The 23,777-nt window shown below is 38.7% G+C and overlaps 1 protein-coding gene across 1 annotated transcript in view; it reads left to right on the top strand.

Annotated features, from left to right (window-relative positions):
- CCDC69 (coiled-coil domain containing 69) overlaps positions 1 to 20,594 on the top strand; it is a 35,825-nt gene extending 15,231 nt beyond the window's left edge. The window contains exons 2-9 of the mRNA XM_032209087.1: positions 3,849 to 3,915; positions 10,727 to 10,890; positions 13,076 to 13,157; positions 14,542 to 14,615; positions 15,300 to 15,401; positions 16,508 to 16,627; positions 18,001 to 18,098; positions 19,271 to 20,594. Coding sequence (XP_032064978.1) covers positions 3,849 to 3,915; positions 10,727 to 10,890; positions 13,076 to 13,157; positions 14,542 to 14,615; positions 15,300 to 15,401; positions 16,508 to 16,627; positions 18,001 to 18,098; positions 19,271 to 19,436 — 873 coding nt within the window. The 3' untranslated portion in view covers positions 19,437 to 20,594. The remainder of the gene's footprint in view (positions 1 to 3,848; positions 3,916 to 10,726; positions 10,891 to 13,075; positions 13,158 to 14,541; positions 14,616 to 15,299; positions 15,402 to 16,507; positions 16,628 to 18,000; positions 18,099 to 19,270) is intronic.
- The last annotated feature ends 3,183 nt before the right edge of the window (positions 20,595 to 23,777 follow it).

Below are 23,777 nucleotides of genomic sequence, written 5' to 3'. Positions count from 1 at the left end.
TTTAAAATTAGGCTGAGATGGAAACTCTGACAGTAGCAAAGCTTAAGGAGATGGTAAAAACAGTGGATGCTGGAAAAAAAGCATTCCTGAACTGATGATATCGCTGCTTGAACTGCAGCCTCTGCTGGATATGGGTGAGTGCCAAATATTTGTAGGAATTATTAGGTCTGAGATTCTGCCCAAAAACCAGTGATAATTTATTGTCCTCTGAAGGACAATGCACCCTGATTTCAACCTCTGGAGTTAGCTATAAAAAGCAGCAAATTATTGTTGAGTTACCAGCTGGGCTTCACCCGGTTGCCCAGCTGTGTGTTGTGATTGGCTATCTAGCTGCTCCAGGAGAATTATGGGCATATGTGATGTGAAGTTTGGGTTAAGGGGAGGCGTCTGGCACAACTATTGGAAAGTGTGCGTTGCACCCTGGCTCAGTGGAGTGCAATGCCAAACTCTCGTCCCTTGTTTGTCAGTTTCTTAAGCCTCCTTCATGTTTTCCAGCTGCTCCTTTCCCGACACTCCTTAAGGGAATTGGGGGGGGGGGATTTTCTCAGCTCAGCTAAGGTAAAGGATGGAGCCAGCTGCAAGGACAGAAAGCAGAATGCAAAATAAAAAGAAAAGGGAAGCTGAACATATTTCGCAGTCCACTAAAGGGAATACGAGGGTGGATGTTACAATCCATTTGTGTGTTTTCAGATGTGCAAGGATCTTTTTCTTAAAAACTCTCTAGGTTTCACAATGTGACCCCAGAGTAGGAAAGACAATGGTCCATCATAGCCCATTTAATCACATCTGCTGTTCAGGCTGTTTCTGCGTCTATTTCAACTCTGCAATTAATTCAGTAGAAGTATTTCTCAACCTCAGTGATTTTAAGATGGACTTCAATTCCCAGAATTCCTCAGCCAGCAGAGTGTCTGAGGTTGAGAAACACTGCAGTAAACCATGTGTCAGATAAACAGATAATCTTTGTCAAGTCCTCTTTGTAAGTTGTGAAAATTGGCAAAGGTTTATGACCCTTTTTGCAGTGTCATTAAATGAATGCCACGGTCATAAAGTGGCCAATGCAGTCGTTAAGCAAATGTCGCAGTAGTTTAACCAATCAATGGTATGCTATGGATGTGGTTTTGCTGAAAACTGGAAGTAAATGCCAGTTTTCAGCAAACCATTGTACAACATGGTCACATGGCCATGGAATGCTCAAACAGTTGCTGAGTTTGATCACATGGTCCTGCGAGGGCCCAACTGTTCATATTTTGAATCCAAATTGCAAGTAGCCCCCACATATGTCCATTATAAGTGTGAACAGTTGCTAAGTGACCAGTCGTAAGTTGAGGACTACTTGTATATTGCTTGGTGTGCTAAGCTCATAACTTCACTGCTTACTGTGCAGGCTGGTCTGAAACTGAAATTATTTGCTTTTTCCTAGCAAATTTTTCACATAAATTTCTCAGAAATGTAGCAAAGGTTTGTTTGAGTGCAATTGCCATTAAAAGAGTCTGGGTTTGATTCTTATGTGATTTAGTGACACTGAACTTACTTACTTACTTACTTACTTTCTTTCTTTCCTTCCTTCCTTCCTTCCTTCCTTCCTTCCTTCCCTCCATTCCTTTGTTTTTGTTTTTATTTTTGTACAGTACTATTGCAATGTTTGTTTACTCAAACATTTATTCAATTTGTATGGCCACCCATCTCATTAAATGACTCTGGGCAGCAAGCAATCTTCAAATAAATTAACAATTCCAACCACAAATACAAAAATTAAAATGCACGGCAGCTGAGGAAGATATCACAATCAACAGTCACTTGCATAGCCAAGACACAGCACCTTTTACCCACTAGGGGCCCCAGGTGCAGGTGCAAAACCAGATCAGGGCATCCCAATATCCAAAAGAAGAATATCCACAAGGTGGAATATGCCTCCTGGGTCTTAGGCCTGAAAGCTGACTGGATGACTTAAGGTCAGTCACCTTCTCTCAACCCAACTCACCTCACAGGATTGATGTTGTGGGAAAGCAGGAGGAGGATTTCATATGTTTCCCATCTTGAGTTACTTATAAAAATGGGATTCAAAATCTAATAAATAGATAGGGTCCCATTGAGACCCAGAAATTACCCATCCTGCCAAACTGGATGAAACATGTAGAAACATCCAGAAAAATAGATAGTCCTTCAAGTGACCTGGTCCCAAGCTATGAAGGGCTTTCAAAGTGACAACCCACACATTGAATGGGACCCAGAAGCACTGGGCACCAGCAAAAAAATTGCCTCACAAAGTAGTAGTGATACATGTGCCAAGGAGCCAGCACTACTTACCCCATTCTCCACTAGTTGAAACCTCTGAATCTTCTTCAGAGGCAGCTCCATATAGAACTCATTGCAGCAGTCCAATATTATCAAAAATCTCCTTCTGTGAGCAGTTCTTAGCAGTTCTTCTTTTCATAGGATCCGAGACGTGATGAAGCATAGGCAGTATGGACAAAAGCAACTCAGCTATATGTACACGGTGAACACCTATAGTTAAAGGCAGAATAAGATTTATTCTTGTAATTTGCTTCTACCAGGCACTATTTTTTGTTTTATGTGTGAATAGTCTGTTTTTTTTAAAAAAAAAACACCATACATTTTAAACAATGTATTTGCATCTTGGAGAAACAATATGGCTTTACCTTAATAGTATAACATAAAACATATGGATGAAATGATAACTTAGTTTCCCTAAGGATACCCAGTGCCATGTCACAGCAATGAGATGCTGTGTGATGCTTCAGTCTGTCACAATTAAAGGGAGCATTACTTTAACTCATGGCAAAGATGTAGATAACAGTAGACAATTTCTTACAGTCCTGATTCAGACCATGCTACATCTCAGCTATTTTCAGCCTAAGTATATAGCCAAAACTGATTGGCAGGAAGTCTTTCCAAGCCTTACCAGGAGATGCCAGATACCGAATGTGGAATCTTTGACATGCTGCTTACCAGTGAGTTAGAAGTCTTTATGCTTGGTATTAAGAAACAGGTGATTGATGCCTTCATCTTTAAGAAAGACTTAGCAAGTTAAGCCCAATTTATTAGATAATCTATTGGTAAACTTTGCTTGTGATCTCCCTGTAGGGGAACTCCAAGGATATGCTGTTTCTTTATGGGGAAAGTCTGGCATTTCCTGCCAGGAAATAGGTACTCTACCATGAACAATAGAATGTTTTATAAATAAACGGAATAAATTCTGCCTAGATTTCATGACCTTTGCCTCAAAAGTGGCAAAACAGAGCAGTTGTTTTTCCAACATGATGAGCTAGCTGTGTACCAATAATGTCTTTACATGTGGTGGAGAAACCTGAACTTTAGCAACAGTCTGGTGGCTTCTGCCTCTAACACAGAGGTGTTAGAGGCCTTTTGGACCTCAGGGACCACTAAATTCATAATTCTAAGTCTCACGGACCACTATGAATTTTTTAAAATGATAAATAGTATTTAGTGAAATATAAAAATGCAAATAATTTTTCTGGGGACCAACAACATTTTCTCATGGACCACCAGTGGTGACCACTGCTCTTAACACACACACAATTTTCTTTTGGCAGCAATGATACCAAACACAGAGGATATACAATTGATTTCACAAGATGGTAAATAAGGACAGTTCTTAAGTGAAAAAGGAACTGATCGTCAATCTGAGGATTTATGAACTATGCCACCATTGAATAATTTGCTGTTAGAAGAATTCAGAGAATATCCCATGTTGCCAGCATCAACATTTCATCAAAATGATCTGTTTCTGTCAGGTTTTTGTCTTTGTGACCTTTCTGTCCTCCTCCATATAGTAAATTATAATTCTCTTTGTGTCTTTTATACAGAAAGAAAGAAAAACTCAGTATAACAGAGGACCAGCTTCCTGTGAATTGATAGCACTGAAGAATGAAGGTACAGATAGTTATTAATTATTTTGAGGCTTTTCTATTTGAAAAATCACTGAAGGATACCTTTGTTTCTGAGGAAGTAGTGGCTACACATAGAAAGTTCTTATTATTTTTGGAGATGAATTTGGGTGCAGTAATATGAGAACCTGCTGTTGACAGCTATAATTGTTGAGCAGAGAACTTACCTTTCCCCCCTCCTAACTCATTCAATTTGATGGAAGAAAATTTGTTCTCAAAGGAGAAGAGGATTCTGGTAAAATTGTCATGGAAAATATGAGTGTCATATTGTTGTATTTATTCAGTTATGATGTAGCTAAAGATGTGTATGTCATCCAATCTTCTCTCCAATGATCTGCCGTTTACATGGCTTCTCACACTTCAATTAAATCCTAAGGAAAAATATCAAAAGGGAAATTTCCGTGGGCTTTTTCAGTTGTGATAGCCATAGTACTTAGACAATAGACATATATACTACTTCATAGTGATTTACAGTCCTCTCTAAGCGGTTTAGAGAGTCAGCATATTGCCCACAAAAACCTAGGTCCTCATTTTACCAACCTTGGAAGCCTGAATCAACCTTGAGCCCATCAGGATCGAACTAGCAGTCAGCAGTGAGTTAGCCTGCAGTACTGCTTTCTAACCACTGCACCACCTTGGTTCTTGTGATGCTATTGTAGTGCTAATAGGAGCTTCTAGGATTATTGGAAGACTCTTTCTTAGAAAAATTTGGATAAATTGTCTGCCCAATTTCTCTGCCAGAAATTGAATGGAGAATTTAAAAATGTAATTTGTGCCTAGTAGATTGCCGAGCCACTGTGCGGCTGTGTGGTTGGTCGGAAGAAAAATGCCAATGTGTGTACGCACATGCATAGCTATTTCTGCAAAGTATAGAATAATCTGAACTTTTATAAACTTCTCTAAATATTCAGGCCTTCAAATAAATTATTCTCTCAAATATCCTCCTTCCATGCCAAAAAGTAGAAGATTGGAGATGGCATTGAGCTTATATCTCTACTTTTCCCCATACTCCTTCTCATGAAAGACTTATTGGAGCCTCAGCTCAGCAGGGAGGAGTTACAGAATAAAACTGGTGAAAAGAGACTACCACTTCTTCCTCTCTAAACTTGTTTCTCTTGGATGGACCCACTTAACAGATAGGGGATTATAAGTTGTAGAACTGAAGCTATTATGCATACATATTTAATGAGATACTTTGTTGTTGTTGTTAGTTGCGAAGTCATGTCTGACCCATCATGACCCCATGGACAATGTTTCTCCAGGCCTTCCTGTCCTCTACCATCCTCTGGAGTCCGTTTAAGCTCACGCCTATTGCTTCAGTGACTCCATCCAGCCACCTCATTCTCTGTTGTCCCCTTGTTCTTTTGTCCTCAATCTTTCCCAGCATTAGACTCTTCTCCAGTGAGTCCTTACTTCTCATTAGGTGGCCAAAGTATTTGAGTTTCATCTTCAGGATCTGACCTTCTAAAGAGTAGTCAGGATTGATCTCTAGGACTGACTGGTTTGATCATCTTGCAGTCCAAACGACTTGCAGGAGTCTTCTCCAGCACCATAGTTTAAAGACCTCAATTCTTTGACGCTCAGCCTTTCTTATGGTCCAACTTTCACAGCCATACATTGCAATCGGAAAAACCATAGCCTAGATTATATGCACTTTTGTTGGCAGGGTGATATCTCTGATTTTTAGTATGTTGTCTAGATTTGCCATAGCTTTCCTCCCCTGGAGCAAGCCTATTTTAATTTCCTGAATGAGATACTAAGGACTCTCATATCCTTAGCATCACGAGACTATCAATTCTTTTTTACTGTACAGGTGAAATTTTCTGAGATTGTGGATTTGGGGTTTTCATGAGCTGTAAGCCATAATCATCACAATTATGACAAATCATGGCTTGAACTATCTTGCTTTGCATGCAATGAGTCTATCACATATATTAGTTTCACCTTTTAAGTTGCATTACTGAAATAAATGAACTTTTGCATGATATTCTAATTTTTTGAGTTTCACCTGTATATCAAGAAATATAGGGAAACTGTCTTGCTTCAGAAGGGATTTAGGGAATACTAGACAACCAGTGCCCTGTTGGGTCATATGTCCTTATCCAAACAGAAGCAGAAATACCCATTGGGAATGAGTGCAACTTCTGATTTCCTGTCAGCTTCCCTATGTAAATTTCCTTGTGGGAATCTGGCAGGGAACATAAGAAATCTCCCTTCCTTTCCCTTCCCTTCCCTGCCTGCTGGTAAGTGGTTGCTGAGGGATGGGGGAGGAAGCAAGGGGTTGCGAGACTGACTGGAAATCTGTCATGGAACTTTGAAAATGAAGATCACACTGAAGCAGCCACAACTTTCCCACATATCATTCCCTTGGAAGTTATGGGTCCTGGATTTTGGATGCATTCTGTAAGTTAGCCTATTTAATGCACCTTGGGTCAAAAAAAATGTTCCTCTGTGATGCACCATTAAAGGCCATTACGAGAGATTTAATAATATGCAACCAGAGTAATGGCTTATTGATAACTGATGGACATAAAACATTCATTTCTAATTTGATAAGAGATTTTACCAAATAAATTTTGTTTGAACCACATTTGCTCCACGTAATGTAGATAACCCTTTGCTCTATACCCCTGTACCCTCACCCATTATCTAAAGATGCCTTCCATTCACAAAGCCATTTTTGGTTCTTGACATAGCATCTGGGAATTGCAATCCTAATAAAACATATCTGTCTATGTCAGTAGCCTGTAAATAAAGGTAATGTAGGAGCCTTTGGTTGTTTATTGCATGTGAATAATGTGGTGTCAAACATCATAAATATATATTTGAGTAGAATGAAGTAATGGATTAAGTAATACATTATATATTATAATATATAGTATATTATACACACACACACACACACACACACACGGTGGCTCAGTGGCTAAGACGCTGAGTTTGTCGATCAGAAGGTTGGCAGTTCAGCGGTTCGAATCCCTAGCGCCCTGTAATGGAGTGAGCTCCTGTTATTTGTCCCAGCTTCTGCCAACCTAGCAGTTTGAAAGCATGTAAAAATGCAAGTAGAAAAATACGAACCACCTTTGGTGAGAAGGTAAAAGCTTTCCATGCACCTTCAGCATTTAGTCATGCCGACTACATGACCACAGAGACTTCTTTGGACAGCGCTGGCTCTTCGGCTTTGAAACGGAGATGAGCACTGCCCCCTAGAGTCGGGAATGACTAGCACATAGGTGCAAGGGGAACCTTTATCTTTACCTTTAGTATGTGAAAACCTGGCAATCATCTTCTCCTTAATGTTACTGAGTAGTCATGCACTCTCATCTCTGCAAACAAATAGTTATTTTTTTTAAAATGTAGGTTTTTCAGGCCTAGTAACATATTAACCCCAAAGTTCCTAGCTTAAGCTTTTCAAGTTACTGAGAAAACCTTTAGATAACTATTTATTCTTTATTTAGTGCATCAAGCTGTGCATGAAGTGGGTTTGACGGTTTCCTTTTCTTATATTCTCCTTTCCCACTTTGCTCCGGTGTTGCTTTTGTTGCACTTATAATTCACAGGTTCAAAGAAATCGAATTCTTCCTTAAATTCTGGGGAAATATCTGCTATGGAATTGCCTGCCTTATACCAAGTGCTGTGTGAAACTCTTTGCATATAAATAGCTCTGCAAACTAGATACCCCAGGTTTCCATAAAGCATTCGCAGAAGCTGGGAGATAGCTTGTATATTTTCGTGAACTTCATGGTGACCTAAGAAAGACTCTGTCCTAATATGGACACAGAAATGTGGATCTGGAGCTTGCAGATGGATTCCATCTATAGCAAGCTGGGTGTACATCTGATCTGTTGTGATTCAGAAAATGATGCATGCATAGGAGATTGGCATATATTAACCCTCTTCTTACAGAGTGGGACATAGCCTCTTCTGTACCATGCTATATACAAGGTAGACATAAAGTAGCAGCAATGACTTGTGCACCTGTCTAATGGTAACAAAGAATTAGTAACAACTGCAGGGTATTCCTAAAAATACAGATAGTCCTCGATTTGCAACAGTTCATTTAGTGACTGTTCGAAGTTGTAATGGCAGTGAAAGAAGTGACTTACGACCATTTTTCACACTTATGACCATGGTCTTTTGCAACCTTGTGACAAGCAAAATTAATGGGGAAAAACCAGATCCATTTAACAACCATGTTACTAGTTTTACAACTGTGGTAATTCACTTAACAAATGTGACAAGAAAAGTCATAAAATGGGGCAAAACTCACTTAATAAATTTCTCACTTAGCAACATAAATTTTGGGCTCAGTTGTGGTTGTAAGTTGAGGACTACCTGTAGTCTCATATGTATCCTAAATTTGATTTTGGAATAAACTCTATTTGAGAAAACGATTTCATGTGTGTTCATATGGGTAGTATATTAATCCAGGATTGTGTGTGTGAGACCATGATAGCAACCTGTTCTGATTTCTTATCATAGGTAGGTTTAATTATTGACTTTAATTATATCACTTAAAATAAGGATAAAACTTCTCAATGTTCAAAAGCTTTGGCAGATGGGCTGGCTGAAAATTCCCTAGAAAATTCCAACCCAATCAATCATTGTGGGAAGTAAGCAAAGTTTGGGAGAGGTGAGTTTGCAACAGGGATTAAAAAATTGGGAGGGATTCAAAGAAATTGCTCAGAGAACCATTGCATAACATGTTGGTACAGTTAAATAATGTTAGATTCTGGAGCAAGTTTTATGCCTTCCCTGCTTTATTATCTCCATGTACTAATCCTTAGTGTTCTATCAAGTGTACTGTACTGAGACGCTATGCTAATCACTTCGTTGAGGTTTTTCTTTTTGCTCCAAATCAGGGGTGCGTTGCTGCCATTACTGGTGCACATTTGCACCTAAAAAGGTCTGCGCATGCGCACAAAGTTAGAAAAGGAGAAAAAAATACATTTTTTGCAATGAAGATTGTTCTGCACATGCTCAGAACTGAAAATCAAGAGAGCGCCACCACCGATAGAACCAGTTCGGGGGTGTGGCAGGCCGAGTTACTACCCACCTCTGCTCCAAAGGCTTTTGCTCCAAAGTTATTATTGTAAAAACATAAGAGTTCTTACAAATACCTTGGAGAGGAGGTGAGGGCAGGAGTTGAGGAAAACACTGAACTCCGTTACTCAAAATTACACTTCTACACACAGGGAACATCAGTCAGCATGCAATACGCTGCCATTAAAAAAACAACAACCAAGGCTTTAAATATTCAGGATCACAAATCTACTTGGGAGGAGCTGTCTTCCCCCACTCATCCAGAGTAGATTTTTCTGGGTACGTAAAAGAATGCTTGGATAGAAGAAAACAGATTCTCCTGCATTCTGCTGACAAATGTGTTCCCATCAGCCGAAGCATGTAACAGAATTATACTGAATATTTCTTTCTAGCTCTTGAGCTATAGTGTATCCATCCATACAATGTCATTGCTCTCTTGGAGTATGAATGTTTATAATTGCAATATAAGCAGGTATTTTTCACTAGTTCATAGTGTCAGTAAATGATAGCGCATGTGACTTAACATGTTACGCTACACCAATTTTTTGCTCTAAATAAACAAAACTCTATGGCTTTCCCAACAAAGAAGCAAGACCAAATTCCAGTTGTTTAAATGAACAGCATTGAGCGCTTATTATAGCTCATCCAGGTTTCTTATACAGTGGTGAATAATGAAAAGACTGCAGCGAACAGATTTTGTTTTCATTTATAAATATTAATTGGGTTCATCTGGGATTTTAAAGAATCTCCTTTCCAGGTTGTTAGGTCAGATGTGGTATTCAGGACAGAATTCTATATTCAAGGGCATCAGTTGGTTTGATCAAAGACCTGAGATACCCGCAGCTCATTCTTTGCATGTTCCCTCTGAATTATTTAGGGAGTTTTAATTCCTGACACGATGCATGGGAATCCAGATTTATGTAACCCTCTTCCTATATTCTGTACTGCATATAACATTCATAAGGCCTCATTAACCTCATGACAGACTAATATTCCTATCTGTCACTGATTGCAAATGGCATGAGAGAGTAGCTTGTTTAAGCAAGCAAATCATGCATGTAGAGAAATAAAGATTTGTTACTTCCAGTTTATATCTGATGCTTTTCACAGACTCTTCTAGATCTAGAGGGACCCTAGACATTGTGTGTGGCTGAACGAGCAGTCTTGCTAGCAAGGTCAGATATCCCAGAAACTTCTTCAGAAATTCATGTTCTTCTGTACACGTAGTCCTCAACCTACAACAGTCGTTTAATGGCCATTCAAAGTTACAATGGCATTTTTAAAAAGTGGCTTATGACTGGTTTTCACACTTACGATGGTTGTGACATCCCCATGGTCACATGACCAGAATTCAGGCGGGCAACTGACTCGCATTTATGACGGTGGCAGTGTCTCGTGGTTTTGCGTCTTTCTGACAAGCAAAGTCAATGGGGGAGCTAGATTCATTTTACCAACTGTTTTACCAACAGAATAACTGCAGTGACTCCCTTAACAATTGTGGCAAGAAAGATTGCAAAACTTACTTAAATGCCTTACGTAGCAACAGAAATTTGGGGCACAATTGTGATCGTAAATGGAGAACTACCTGTATTGATAGAACATGTGGTATCTGTTCCCAGAAACCCTTTTAGATAACAAACTGGGCTTTGATCACAATGTTGGAGGAAAAATAACAGCATAACAACCAAGATGGGGAAAGGGAAAAGAAAGCCACATATATGTAATTCTTCTTTTCTCCCTTCTCCTTGGACAAGCCAAGACAGATTATTTGCACAATGAAGCAGAAAAAAGGAAGGCTGCACTGCTGGAGAAGCAGATGGAGGAGACCACAAGGCTCCAGCAACAACAACAGGAAGAGGAAGATTGTCTGAAGGAAGTTCACCATGCTCACAGACTTAGCCAGGACATTCAACTCCAGGTTAGACCTGCCCGTTCGATATGCATCTAATTAGGTGCTCACGTATATTTCCTTTCAGTTTGGAATTCCTTTTCTTCTGTTTTCTGCAGTAATCAGATTCAGATATGCCCCTAATACACTCCTTGGGGACGCCATACAAACTCAGGATTTATATGCCTCCCGTTTTTGTGTCACCTGAGTAGAGTAGTGTTGTATTTGAAGATGAACAACTTTGTTATATTACTCAGTTGGTTTGAACTCACTGTTTTTAAAGACCACATATTTGAACTCACCTGGGATCTTTAAAAAAACACAAATAAAAATGTTAGTTTCTCCGTGTACATTGGAAACCTCACCAATTTGACAACTGCTCTTTTCCTTTCCTACAATTTCCCCTTTTCTCACTCTTTGTGGAAAGTGGTACTGCAAGAGAAATCCCTGTGGGTTTCCCCAAATTTGGGGAAAGTTTATCTACTTCCTTCTTTCTCCTTTAATAGAAGCTGTTCAAACTGAGGAGAATTAATTTTCTTCAGAGCTCACCAAAATAATGTTGCTTGGATAAATATGGAGACATTAACAGCTTTATTATTTGGCTCCTGTGTCAGTAGACTGTGGGCCAGTTTCTGCTAGCAGTAACTAGCTGATTTACAATAGTTACCACCCAAGACTTGTAGATATGGGCATTATTATCGAAAATGAGCTATTCTATTTCTACCTAAATTGTCATATGTTGACAGAAGACTTCATTGAAGTCTGCTGTCTACCTATCCTGGTGACAAAATGTTCAGAAACCAACCCATATGTTCAGAGAAGAAGCGTTCACCCTCATCCTACACCCAAGCTACAGATATTTGCCACTATTGCAGACTAGACTATCCTTAACAACCAAAGGTTGTTGGTTGACTATGGATATGAACTAAACATGAATTAATCTATCATTTTTCATTCATCAAATCTGCTTCTTTATCTCTGTGCCATAGTGCTTTGTTAATAATTAATAATTCTCCATGATGAAAACACACTTTTTGCAACTGATCTTTTTTTTTTTTTGGCATGGGTCGTCTCCCCCCCCCCCCCCCCCCCCATTAAAAGCCTACCAAATCTGTTTGATCTGATGTTCTAGTAGGGGAAAAGAATGCTTCTAACATCAGAAGAAGAGGTTAAAGAAACAATGATAAGATGGACAAAAAACTTTGGATATACAATAGAATTAGAAAAATGGCAACAACTACGGGAAAGGAAATTGACAATGGCGACAGCATATAAAGAGAACTTATATAAAATGTTTTATAGATGGCACATGAAACCGGAAAGATTAGCAAAAATGTTTAAGGATAAATCAGCTAAATGTTGGAAATGTCGCCAATTACCAGGAACATATTATCATATGTGGTGGACATGTAGGGATGCAAAAAGCTATTGGGTTAAAATACAAACATGGTTAGAGAAAATAATACATCAGCCCATAGAGGTATTGGTATTCTACCAGAGAAATACAGTAAAGAAGATTCATATTTGATTGTACAAATAATAAAAGCAGCCAGAATTATATTTGCACAAAATTGGAAAGCAGACAGAATCCCTTCGGAAGGGGAGGTAAAAAAGAAGATATTAGATTGTACAGAAATGAACAGGTTGACATTGAGAATAAAGGACAAGAGGAATCAGTGTACTATAGGACATGGGGACGATTTTATGTTTGGCTTGAAAAAAGATACAAATAGAAAGAGAAAGGAATAAAGCATTAAACAAATAACTCGGACGACACATTATTAAATCAGGGGGAGGGGAAGTAAGAAAGTATGAAAATGTAAATATACAGACGGAAAAATGATATGAATTGACAAATGTTAAATAGCAAATATAAGAATGTATATTTAAGAGTGAATTTGAAAGGAAAAATAAAAAACTTTTTTACAAAAAAAAAAGAATGCTTCCAACATCACCAGTCTCTATTCAAAATCCTATGCAAGTGTATTCCGATGTAAATTCATTAGGGTTACTCATAAAGCTGCATAAAATTAAAATGCTAATCTGGCCACTTCCATTTCAGTCAACTGGGGGGTTTGGGAGTTGTAATCTAGAAGAGAGCAATTGAGGGAAACCACTCAAAATTCTTTTTGGATAATTATAGTGCATGTTTTATGATAATAATGTATTTTTTATTTATCTGCAGCTTAACCTTTTATAGTTTTCCCTTCCTTAGGTAGAGAAGGAGGATTTACAGCACAAACAATTCTCTAAAAAATATGATATGTTGAAGAGAGAACAGGAGGAAACACTGCAAAGTAAGAATCTAAAACATGTTTATGGTATCCGTAACATTTCTTCTGTTTTTGATTTTTCAAAAATAAAGCACCAATGTATGCCACCTTGAGTTATATAAAAAAGGCAGAAATAATAATAATCATCCAGATTAGTGTAAAACAAGTCTGTAACAAGTCTCTGCCAAAGATGAAGGCTCGGAATGAAATAACTGTGTCTCCCCAAATTTAGACAGGTCCAGGTTTTATTTATTTACTTAAAATATGTATATATCCACCTCTCTTATAAACAATCCTGGGCATCTCTCAATCAAAAGTTCAAACAACATAAAAACCACAGTAAACTCTAACATATTAAAACATTAATAGCATCATTGACTGAGTTGGGTGGCCATAGAAATTGAACAAATAAATGAATAAAAATTAAAAGCAATCAACACCTGATACCAAGTCAAACTTCTAATGTGCAGTCACCTATTCTTATCCCATCACTTTGGGGAAAATCTGGATCTTTATGGATGGCTTTATGGAAGGCTAGGACGGCAGAGAGCTGCCAAAGGTCAGGGGAGAGGCTGTTCCTTAGGGCAGAGGCTATTACAGAAAAGGCAGCCATCAGATGGCAATATTTAGGGGAAAGGAGTAGGAGACTGGCCACGGTATGAGGTGCAGATGTCCTTTGGGGCTTCCCAAAGACATTGGGGATCCCTTGCCTTGCAGTTTAATACTTTGTTTGAATGACAGAAAAACAAGCTAACACTCCAACAGTGAGGTTGCAAAATTGTCCATTGGATCTTCTGCCTCTTAGTGCTTTTCTTTGGGATCCTATCTGCCACAGATAGCTGTCCTTTATTAACAGCATAATTAACAAGCCTCTTTCTCCAGTTTTATGGGAAAGATATAAAAAGGTGGCTGAATGACCAAAGCATAAGTAATAACCACAGAAACTCAGCAAGAAATGGCAGGAATACCATCACATTTATGAGAACAATTTTTAATGACTGGTCTACTTACCACCTCTAAAAAAGCTTTAGTCATAATTTTGCTATACAGAAAGAGGTACCTATTGATTTCTCTAGAAATTGGTGGTATTTGCAGGAAACCCTTGGCTCATCACCAAAATGACATCTCCCCAAACTAATTTGCCATCATTCACTTCTTGTTCCCTATAGATAGCTCATATTCACTTGAAATGCAATACTGTAACAATGTGGCTCATTCCGTTTTTCAGTGCCTTCTGGTTCTTTGTCCATACAATTTCCAATGATCTGTTTGCTTTCTCTGTCTGCCTCCTGGATGTGACTCAATACGAGTGATTTGTCAGTCACTGCCTATAAAGAAATCACGGATACATCAAAATGGAGCTTGTGCTTTCTTTTGTTCTGACCCCCATTTTGTCTTTCTCTTGCAGACCTCCAGAAAACACATGATCAAGAGAAGCTGCTCCTAACCGAATCCTACCAAAAAACTCAGGCATCTTTGCAGGTATCAGTTTCTCTGCTTCAGGGAAACAGAAAGCTCCAGTTTCAGTTCAGCAAGTCAAGATGGCAGCAAAAAAGCCTATACTTATTTGATCTCTGTTTTGATCTGCATTGTTCTACCTGGTCCCTTCCCAATGTGCCTCCTTACTCTGATAATTATGGAATTGTACTTTTGTGCTTCTAGAGGACACAATGTTGTGAGATGTACATTGGATCATTCTATTATATATTGCACTTTGAGGAATTGAGCACGGTGAAGCTAGCTATAGGTGTGTGGTAGTAGAAAATTATAATTGCTATTATGTTCTTGTTTGGAAACACCAACATCCTAATTAATCACCCATGGCATCTTCCAGAGTCTTCTGCTTGTAATAAAAGTGAAACAGGGGAGGTCTTGTTGTGACATCACAACAATGGCTGGATGATGCTATAATATCATTGGTGGAGAAATGTCCAAAACCAATAATATGGTAGTATAGCGTTCCGACTGCTAGGGCTTCTGTATCAGAAATGGCAAAAGGAAGTTTTGTCCCAAATCATTAACCTTTGAGGTTCTGATAAAATTAAAAATGAGGTAGCCAATGGTGAAATTGACTCATTCCAGCACTATGGCACTGAGAATGGAGAGCAGGGAAGATACGATGAAAGTCATAAAGTAAGACTAATCTGTCTCATCTTTCTGCTCCAGGAGACCATTGACAAGCTGACTTCCCAGCTGAAGGCCTTTCAGGAGAAAATGAAACGGGTAGAAGAGTCAATTCTGAGCAGAGATTATAAAAAGCACATTCAGGTGACTTTACACTGTGTGGGATATCTTGATCTTGTTTATTTAAAGGGGGCAAGTAACAGAGTCTAAACAGCAGGGTCTTCTGAACATATCAAAATAAAACCACAATTAAAAAGTTGGAGGAATGATACTTATATGCTTTTGCTTTCAGCAGCCATTCTGCACTATAAGATCATAAAAACAATTACTTTTCACAGTTCCTATCGCTGCTTGATTTAGTGTGCTTGAAACTGATTATGGATAGTCCTTGAATTACAACTAACTAATGTGGACATAAAGCATAATGTCACATGATCACACCACTTAGCAACAGTAAACCCCGCAGTCCTTGTTGCTATTGTCATTAAGTGAAAATAGTGGGCTGTTAAGCAAATATTTTCTCGCAACTTCCTGTCAGCTTTTCACAAATAAACTGAGCATGGAAGCTGGCAGGAAGTTGCAAAACCCATATGGCTTGCAAACAGGACAAAGACATGCAAATGGCTACTGCTGGGTGGGGGAAGGAGCAAGGAAGTGCAGTAGTGTCTGGGGAGGGGGTGCAAGCATACACAAGTGGTAAAGGACATGCAGTGGAGCATGGTGAGGTTTGGGGGTGACTGCTGCTGGGTAAGGGAAGGTGCACAAGATTGTACAGGTGACCAGGAAAGTGTGGCGTAAGCACACAGGCTCAGAGTAGGTGCACAGGTGGGAGAGACTTACCCAAGAGTCGTACAACCTTCTCTGCCAGCTTCTACATGACTTTGCTTGTGGGAAGCCAGCAGGGAAAGTTGCAAATCATATCACCTGATTGAAAGATGCTGCAACCATTGTAAGTGCAAGTGCAAGTAAGTGCAAGACACTGTGACGACGCGAGTTTGACACCCCTGCTGTATAGGAAGCAACCAGCTACTTGAATTGCACCTGGAAACAAATTGACAACCAGTGAAGCTCGCAAAGCACAGATGTTACATGGTCCAACCAAGGCATGCCCATTCCTGCTCTGGACTAGTTGAAACTTAATGCCTTTTTTTACTAGCTATTTTGGCAACTTATACTAGGTGGGGTGGAACAGAGCCGCTACAAATAAATAAATGCATTTCTCTCCTTTTTTAAAATAAAAACCTTTAAAGGACTATGGGACCCCCAGCCAGTTCTGGGAGCAAGAACTAGAGAGTCTACATTTTGTCATTGAGATGAAGAATGAACGCATCCACAGCTTGGACAAGAAGCTGCTGAACCTGGAAATAGTGGTGGGTTACTTGTATGAATTCTAGATGTTAACTGGAAAGACTGATAAGAAAACTGAATTTTGCTTCAAAAGAGAGTAAGTGAGAATCACCTTTCCCAATTGTGTGCCTCTAGATACTGTGGAATGAAAAGAATATAGGTAACTGCCTTTATCTAAGGGTCCTTGCAATTGACCTTTTTTTTTCATGGGCCGAGTCATCTAATCCAGTGTTTCTCAACCTTGGCCACTTGAAGATGTCTGGACTTCAACTCCCAGAATTCCGGACATCTTCAAGTGGCCAAGGTTGAGAAACACTGATCTAATCTCACTATTAAAATGAAGAATGGCTTGGGAAGGCTCTTTTAGGACATGTTGATGCAACAGGAACTGGCATTTTCACACTTTTATGAATAGGCAGCGTTCCCAGAGAACTGACAGTCCATTAATTTCCCCTTTCTGGCCATTAGATAAGCAAAGAAACATCTCAACCAATCAGTAGTCATCTAATTGGGGATGCCTTATCCCACCACTGATTTGGGAGGAATTACAACAAAGCCCTTATCTTCCATTCTCCAGAATCAGCAAGCTTTTTTCAACTGGCCATACTAGATTCCTTTATGCAAACCTGCCATCCCCTCCTTGCCTTAGTGGGATAACAGGAGCAGGTAGGTTGAATCAGGGGTCTCCTCCTACAGCTTCATAGGCTGCCCTTTGCATTCAAGGCTATGATTCACTTCCACTTTGGCAGTGGTTCTTGTTTCCATTTGGCACGCAACCTCCCAAGTGGAATAGTAGGAAGGAGGGACCAGGTGACAGGCTAAGCATCTAGTGATTATGTTGACGGATCACTAGGGGACTCAGTTCTCTTTGTGAGCAGATCCATGTAGAACTCAAGATCAGATCACTGATAATACAAAATACATTTTATTTGTACTGGTAAGGATTCTTGAGGGATATGGATAGGCATTTTTCAGCCCTAATTAGAGCTGTTGGGGATTGGGAACTCTTATCTGGAACCTTTGACCTCCCCTGCAAATCATGTGCTTTTTCATAAAGTTACATGCTAATGCTTGGAGTTGTAATCCAAGACTTTTAGAAGGTGCATTTGCGCTTGAAAAATAGTTTACAACCAATAATGTTCTTCTGTTTCCTACAAAAGATTCCCAATTGATTTGCAAGTGATTCCCAATTCTCTACAGATATGAGGGCACAGACCAGGATTTTATTAGTGCATGTACATAAATCTACAGTTTCCAGGGTGTAAATATGTTTAGGATGATCACATTCCCATAAAGTTCTGCAGCTTGCTACTTGGTCTTTATGTCACTGTGAACTTCTTGCATGCTATACCTTTGTTGTATCTGAGGTTTGCTCACCCTTCTGGTCCTCTCTTAGATGGAGTCAAACTTACTACTTGAAGAGAAAATTAAAATTCTACAACAGGAAAACGAAGATCTCCAAGTACGGATGCAGAACCACGTGACAGTGACAAGGTGATATCTTCATTACAGAACATAAAAAATGTTATGTTCTTTAGTAGATTTTTATCTCACCTTTATTACTTTACAAGTAGCTGAAGGAGCAGAAGATCTTGTTTTTACCACAACAAGAAATTTGTAAACAGGGTGGGGTCCAGAGAGTGTGTTTGGGCCAAAGTCAGCCAGCCAGCCAGCTTTTATGCCTAGGGCAGAACTAGAACTCAGTTGCCTAGTTTTAGCCTGGTGCTTTAATCGTTAGACCCAAACCAGCTCCCATTCAAATATGATTCCTTGTTTGATCAGTTTTCTGTGTCAGTGTAATCTGATGACTATGGGAAATCTTTTTATTCCCCAAAGTCTCACGGCTACTGTACTTAGTAGCTTTAGAAACATGTGAACTACTAAATTCTTGGGCAGTTTTTTTTTAAATTGATGTTTACTTTCAAGAATATATTATGTGTGATTTCTCCTAGTAGAAGTGGGTGAGTGTTTTGTGGCTTCCATATGTTTTTAAACTGCAACCTTCCATTATTCATCCCAACTGTTAGACTAGCTGGGCTTATACAGCACACTAAGCCATAATGGCATTTCTCTAGCTTTGTCTTAAAAGTAACTATATTTTGGAAATCATGGTTTATGACTTATAATGATATATTCAAGAAATTATGAAATCATGGCTTAGCATCTTGCGCAGACTCAGGCTACAGCTGATGACAATTAAGAGTTCACTAACATTTGAAGAGCCACAAATAAGAATAGAATCTATAGGACTTTCTGGCTCTGGAATTAACTGGGATTGTCCTCTGATGCCTCAAGGATCTTCCTCCAGAGTGAATCTTGTGTTTCGGGGACCATGCAGAGTATCAGCAATGTTAAGGGGTAAATTGGGTATCTTAAATATCTTCAAGGAATCAAGAACCCATTGTGCTAATAATCCCCAACCCTTCACCAATGCAGAAAACAATTAAAATTATTAGATCCAATTAGAAAGGGATAGAAGTCTACAAAGGCTTCAGAGCCCTTCTAATTGAAAAGTCTTTAAATGTAGCCACTAAGTTGTGCAATTTTTACACTTAAGTTTATATAGACGAAGAGGCAAATCCTTGGAAGGAAAAGTGATGCATACTTCTTTCTTTCTATCTGTACACTGTGGTCTAAGAACTGTAATTCTTCCCATGCTTTAACAGGCAGCTGTCTGAGGAGCTTCTGACCATTCGTGAGGCCCTGGAGAAGGAGACCCAGCTGAGGGAGCAAGGTCACCGAGAGAAAGAGGAGCTCTTGTACAGGGTGCTTCATGGAGATTCAGGCCACTCCTTTTCTATCTCTACTGAGACTTCACTCATTGCCACATAGCACTTTGAGAGGCCAAAGACACTGGTGTGGTATAAAAACAGAACAGGAGGGAAGGAGACCACAATGTGACTGTTTCATCATTGCATTCTACTCCAGAGGTGTTCAGATATATTTTTTTAATCCCATGGACTAAGGTGGCCTTCAAGGGACATGCCACAGGTCACTCTCCTCTCTGACAAATGAGGGCCAGACGTGGGAGTAGAGATAACATTCACATTAAATAAATTAAATAATTCCCTGATTATTTAAGAATTTTCCAATGTATTGGTGCAGAGGGGAACATGCCGAAAGCTGGCAAAAGGGAGGGCCTGGGTCCAGGTTGTACACCTCTGTGCTGGCCCTGGTGTTATTATTCTATGGCCTAAGGACAATTCTTGTTGGGATTTTCTCTTATGCCCTTATTCTTTGAAATCCTGAAAAATGGGATTTTTCCACTTTACTTTGAATTTCAGGGCTAGTCAGGGAGTTCACCCTTCAGATATTTTGTGGTATTCAGCAGTCAGACCAGGTCTTTCTCTTCTCCTTCTCCCAAGAATTAGCAGAATTAACTACCTCATATAATAGATCATGTGAGGGGGTAAAAAAAAAAGAAAAAAAGGAGTAGGAGCTGCAAATAAATTGCACTTCGCACAGTCACATATCTGTGAGATACTAGATACTAAATGAAAGGTTTACAGTTGATTTCAACTGATGGAATTAGAGCTATACCAAAATTCTAAAGCAGTTGGCTTTTAAGCCAGTGCTTTGTAAATTTGAAAAGATGTGTAACTAAGTTTCTTTCTCCATTGCATCTTTCTTCTGCTGTGCCTTTACATAATATTTCTTTTATCTTGTGCCTAGCTCATGTGTGACTCAAAAGCTTAAGTCATCCTTTGCTGTGCTGGGATTAAAGTAGTACAATATTTTCACCTTATTTCTCATCTAGTAAAATCAGGGAGCTATCTATATGAGTAGTGCCTTAAAGCTAGGACAATTGTAGGATTATCACCATAGTGTTAGGATAGGAATTACCAGTGGGACAACAACTTTATGATTTTCTACTGATTTAAGGATGGGTGGATAGCACTTAACACAGTAGTGGAGAAAGACCTTAAGGAAGAGGTTCTTAATCTGGGTTGACTGCATTCCCAGGAAATGTGAGATGCAATTTCAGGGGGTATAACAAAGAGTGACTTATGTCCCTTAGTGACAGGTCACATGTCATAATTATTGTTTTAGAGGGTGCAAATATTAACCAAACATTTCCTGGGGCATGGGACATAAAGGTTTGGCAACCACTGCTTTAAGTAAAGATTTTGAGATTTTTCCTGCCACATGGGGCTGCATATCCTTGATCACCTTTCATATCACTAAGAAAAGCTTTTAAAAATTACTCAGTTATGTGAGCTTGATTGTTCTGGGTCTCCTCATTTTCTCTGTTGTTAGAATTATGATCAGTCACTGACTATATCCTCTTATTATCTAACTTTCTATATCAAATAACTGGTTCTCACAGATTTGGAAGACAACGGGGAAAAAAGAATCATTTTAATTAATTTGCCTTCCAGAATCAAACTCTTTTGTCTTGTTTGACAGAGTCTCTCTTTGCTGGTTCAAAATTTTGAGAATGGTATATTAGAATGGTTCTCAAAAATTGAACAGAGATCAAAATTCTTACTGTACTGACTGTTTGTAAAGCTGATAAATGACAATGCCCTCTACTGATTGTAGGGTGGTGCTACAAGTTACATTAAAAAAGTGATTGTCAAATTGGAAGCACTGCTATAGACATGTAATAATTTAAATTCAAGGAAATTGGATCTTAAAATGTATTGTTCTAATGAAGAGATTAAATTGGTGTTTATTGTGGTTCTAGTGCAATGTAGACATTGAATGAAGTGAATAAATATTGGTACTTAGTATTGCTATATATTCAAGGAAAGCTGATATAGTTTTATATTGGAAAAACATTACAGTGATTTAACTAACTTCTGAACTGCCCTCTAGATACATGCAGTGATCTGTGTGCTACAAAATCTGATTCTGGAGTGACCCTCTCCAACATATAATAATTTCTATCCAATTGAACTAATTGTTCAGGGCAAAACTGTTCCTAGATCACGAGAGGTAATTTTTTTCACTCTACTCTGCCCCAATTAGACCACATGTGAAATATCACATCCAATTGTGACATTGCAGTTCAAAAAGGATATCATCAAACTGGAGCAGATTCAGTGGAGGGTGACCAAGATGGAGAAAAGTTAAAAGTATCTTGGTATATTTAGCCTACATAAGGGAGGGGAGAAATGATAGCAGCCTTGAAATATTTGATGAGCTATCACATAGAAGAAAGAATGGTTGTATTCTCTATTGCCTAATATTATAGTACCAATGGATTAAAGCTACAAGGAAGTAGATTCAGGCTAGATATTTGGAATATCTTTCTGACTGATGTCCTTTGGTAGAATAGGCTGCTACATGAAGTGGTAAGTTCTACCTCACCAAATAGTGGTCAGCTGTCAGAGATGCTCTAGTGCAGGGGTGTCAAACTCACGATGACATATTGTTGTCAAGTGACATCAAACTTCCCCCCCTTCACTAAACCAGGGGTGGGTGTGGCCAGCACATCATGCATCCAGCCATTGGGCCACAAATTTGACATCCCTGCTCTAGTGGATACTGTATCAGCAGGAACTAGACCACCAAGTTTTACTATGATTCTAGAAAAACTCCATAAAAGCTCTCATTATTCAGCACCAACACTTATGCAATAACTGATTAAAAAATTTCCTGGGCAACATTGTTCTGTCCATTATTTTGGTTGGTTCTCTTAATTTATCATATTGGCCAAGCCTAGTTCTAAAGAAGTGACTTTTGTAGGAACATCTATTATGTTTTTCAGAACGATTTATCCAAAGGAATATACAGGCTTATGTGCCACGGCACTACATTATGCCAACAGACAATGGATAAATAGTGTCTTATAGATACATATTGAAGCCCAATGGAACATAGGATTGCAGTTTGCAGGACCAAGTCATATACCTGGGTTCTGAAATGAGGCAATGAAAGATAATAAGACCTTAATGAAAAAATAGTAGGTGAGAAGTGATTCCCAGTGCAGCAGACACCTCTTTGACCCCAATGATACCTATCACTTTTGTCAACCCCATTTACAACTGTAAATTGTGTTTATTTCCCTGATCTTTAAAAACCCGTTCAGGATTGGTATTTGGTTTTGGTTCTTTGCTTGCTGTAAGATGTAAAAATTAGGATTTCTTTGCATTTTCATATTATTGCAAACATGAATCACTGTGACATGAGTAATATTTGAAATGGTCATCATAGCGACAATGCTTACAAAAACTCCAGTAACAGTACAGATTACAGGAAATGCATTTAATCTCATCTTTATTATTTTTATGAATAATTTATAAAGAGTCACTTTGGATAGTGAGATAGGTGATGTATAAATTTAATATTTTTTTTAAAAAGCAGCAAGCATACCTATGTAATACTACTTTCTCCTCTTATTTTTCCCATAACTCTGTGAGGTAAATTGGTATAAGAGTGAGTGGCAGGCACATGGTCACCCAGCTGACTTTCATTCTAAGGTGGGACCAGAACTCAGTCTCTTGGGTTTTAGCCTGATGCCGTAATCACTACTAGACCCAACTGCTAGGTAGAATCACTAGATTCAAATATATAATTCCAGATAAGTCACAGATGGCAACAACAACAAAATACTTTCTTTATCTCCTTACTGCCATCTACTGCCAGGTTTTAGCAGCTCAGTTCCCATAGCTTAATTATTTCCAGCAGTAGCTATTCACCCATACAATTGTGCATTAGAAAACCACTTTATTAGCAAGCACATTATCTGGCTTTACTGTATTTAAGTTAGAGAGTCTTCAATTTACAGTACTACTAGTTACAGAATTGAAGTTTTAATAAGAACAAATGGAAGTCTTCTTCCTGGACTAACTCAGAAAAAGGCACAAGTTTAGCCACTGCTGTTTTTCTCTATATTTTTATCCAGAAAACCAGTTAATACAGTTTTTATGAAAAATATTATTTAAACAAGTATTTGCATTTCCCCTGAAACGCCTTAATAGATGCCTTAAGATATGCTACTTAGCAATGGAGATAAAAGATAAAATTATATCAGAAATATTCACAAAATTCACAAATGTTATTTTAAAATATCATTTTATAGATGTCTATTTTTCTTGCTGTGTGAAATTTATTTCTGTGAACATATCCTTTTTTTCTTAAAGCACTCCAGAAATATACTGTGATGTTTATGATTAAAAATATGAGGAAGGTAGTATTTACATGTTGGTGCAGCTAAAAGTGAGGGCT

This window comes from Thamnophis elegans, chromosome 2, assembly GCF_009769535.1.
Source record: "Thamnophis elegans isolate rThaEle1 chromosome 2, rThaEle1.pri, whole genome shotgun sequence".
NCBI classification, from domain to species: domain Eukaryota; kingdom Metazoa; phylum Chordata; class Lepidosauria; order Squamata; family Colubridae; genus Thamnophis; species Thamnophis elegans.
The sequence above is the reverse complement of the archived record's forward strand: the minus strand, read 5'-3'. Positions and strand labels throughout refer to the sequence as shown.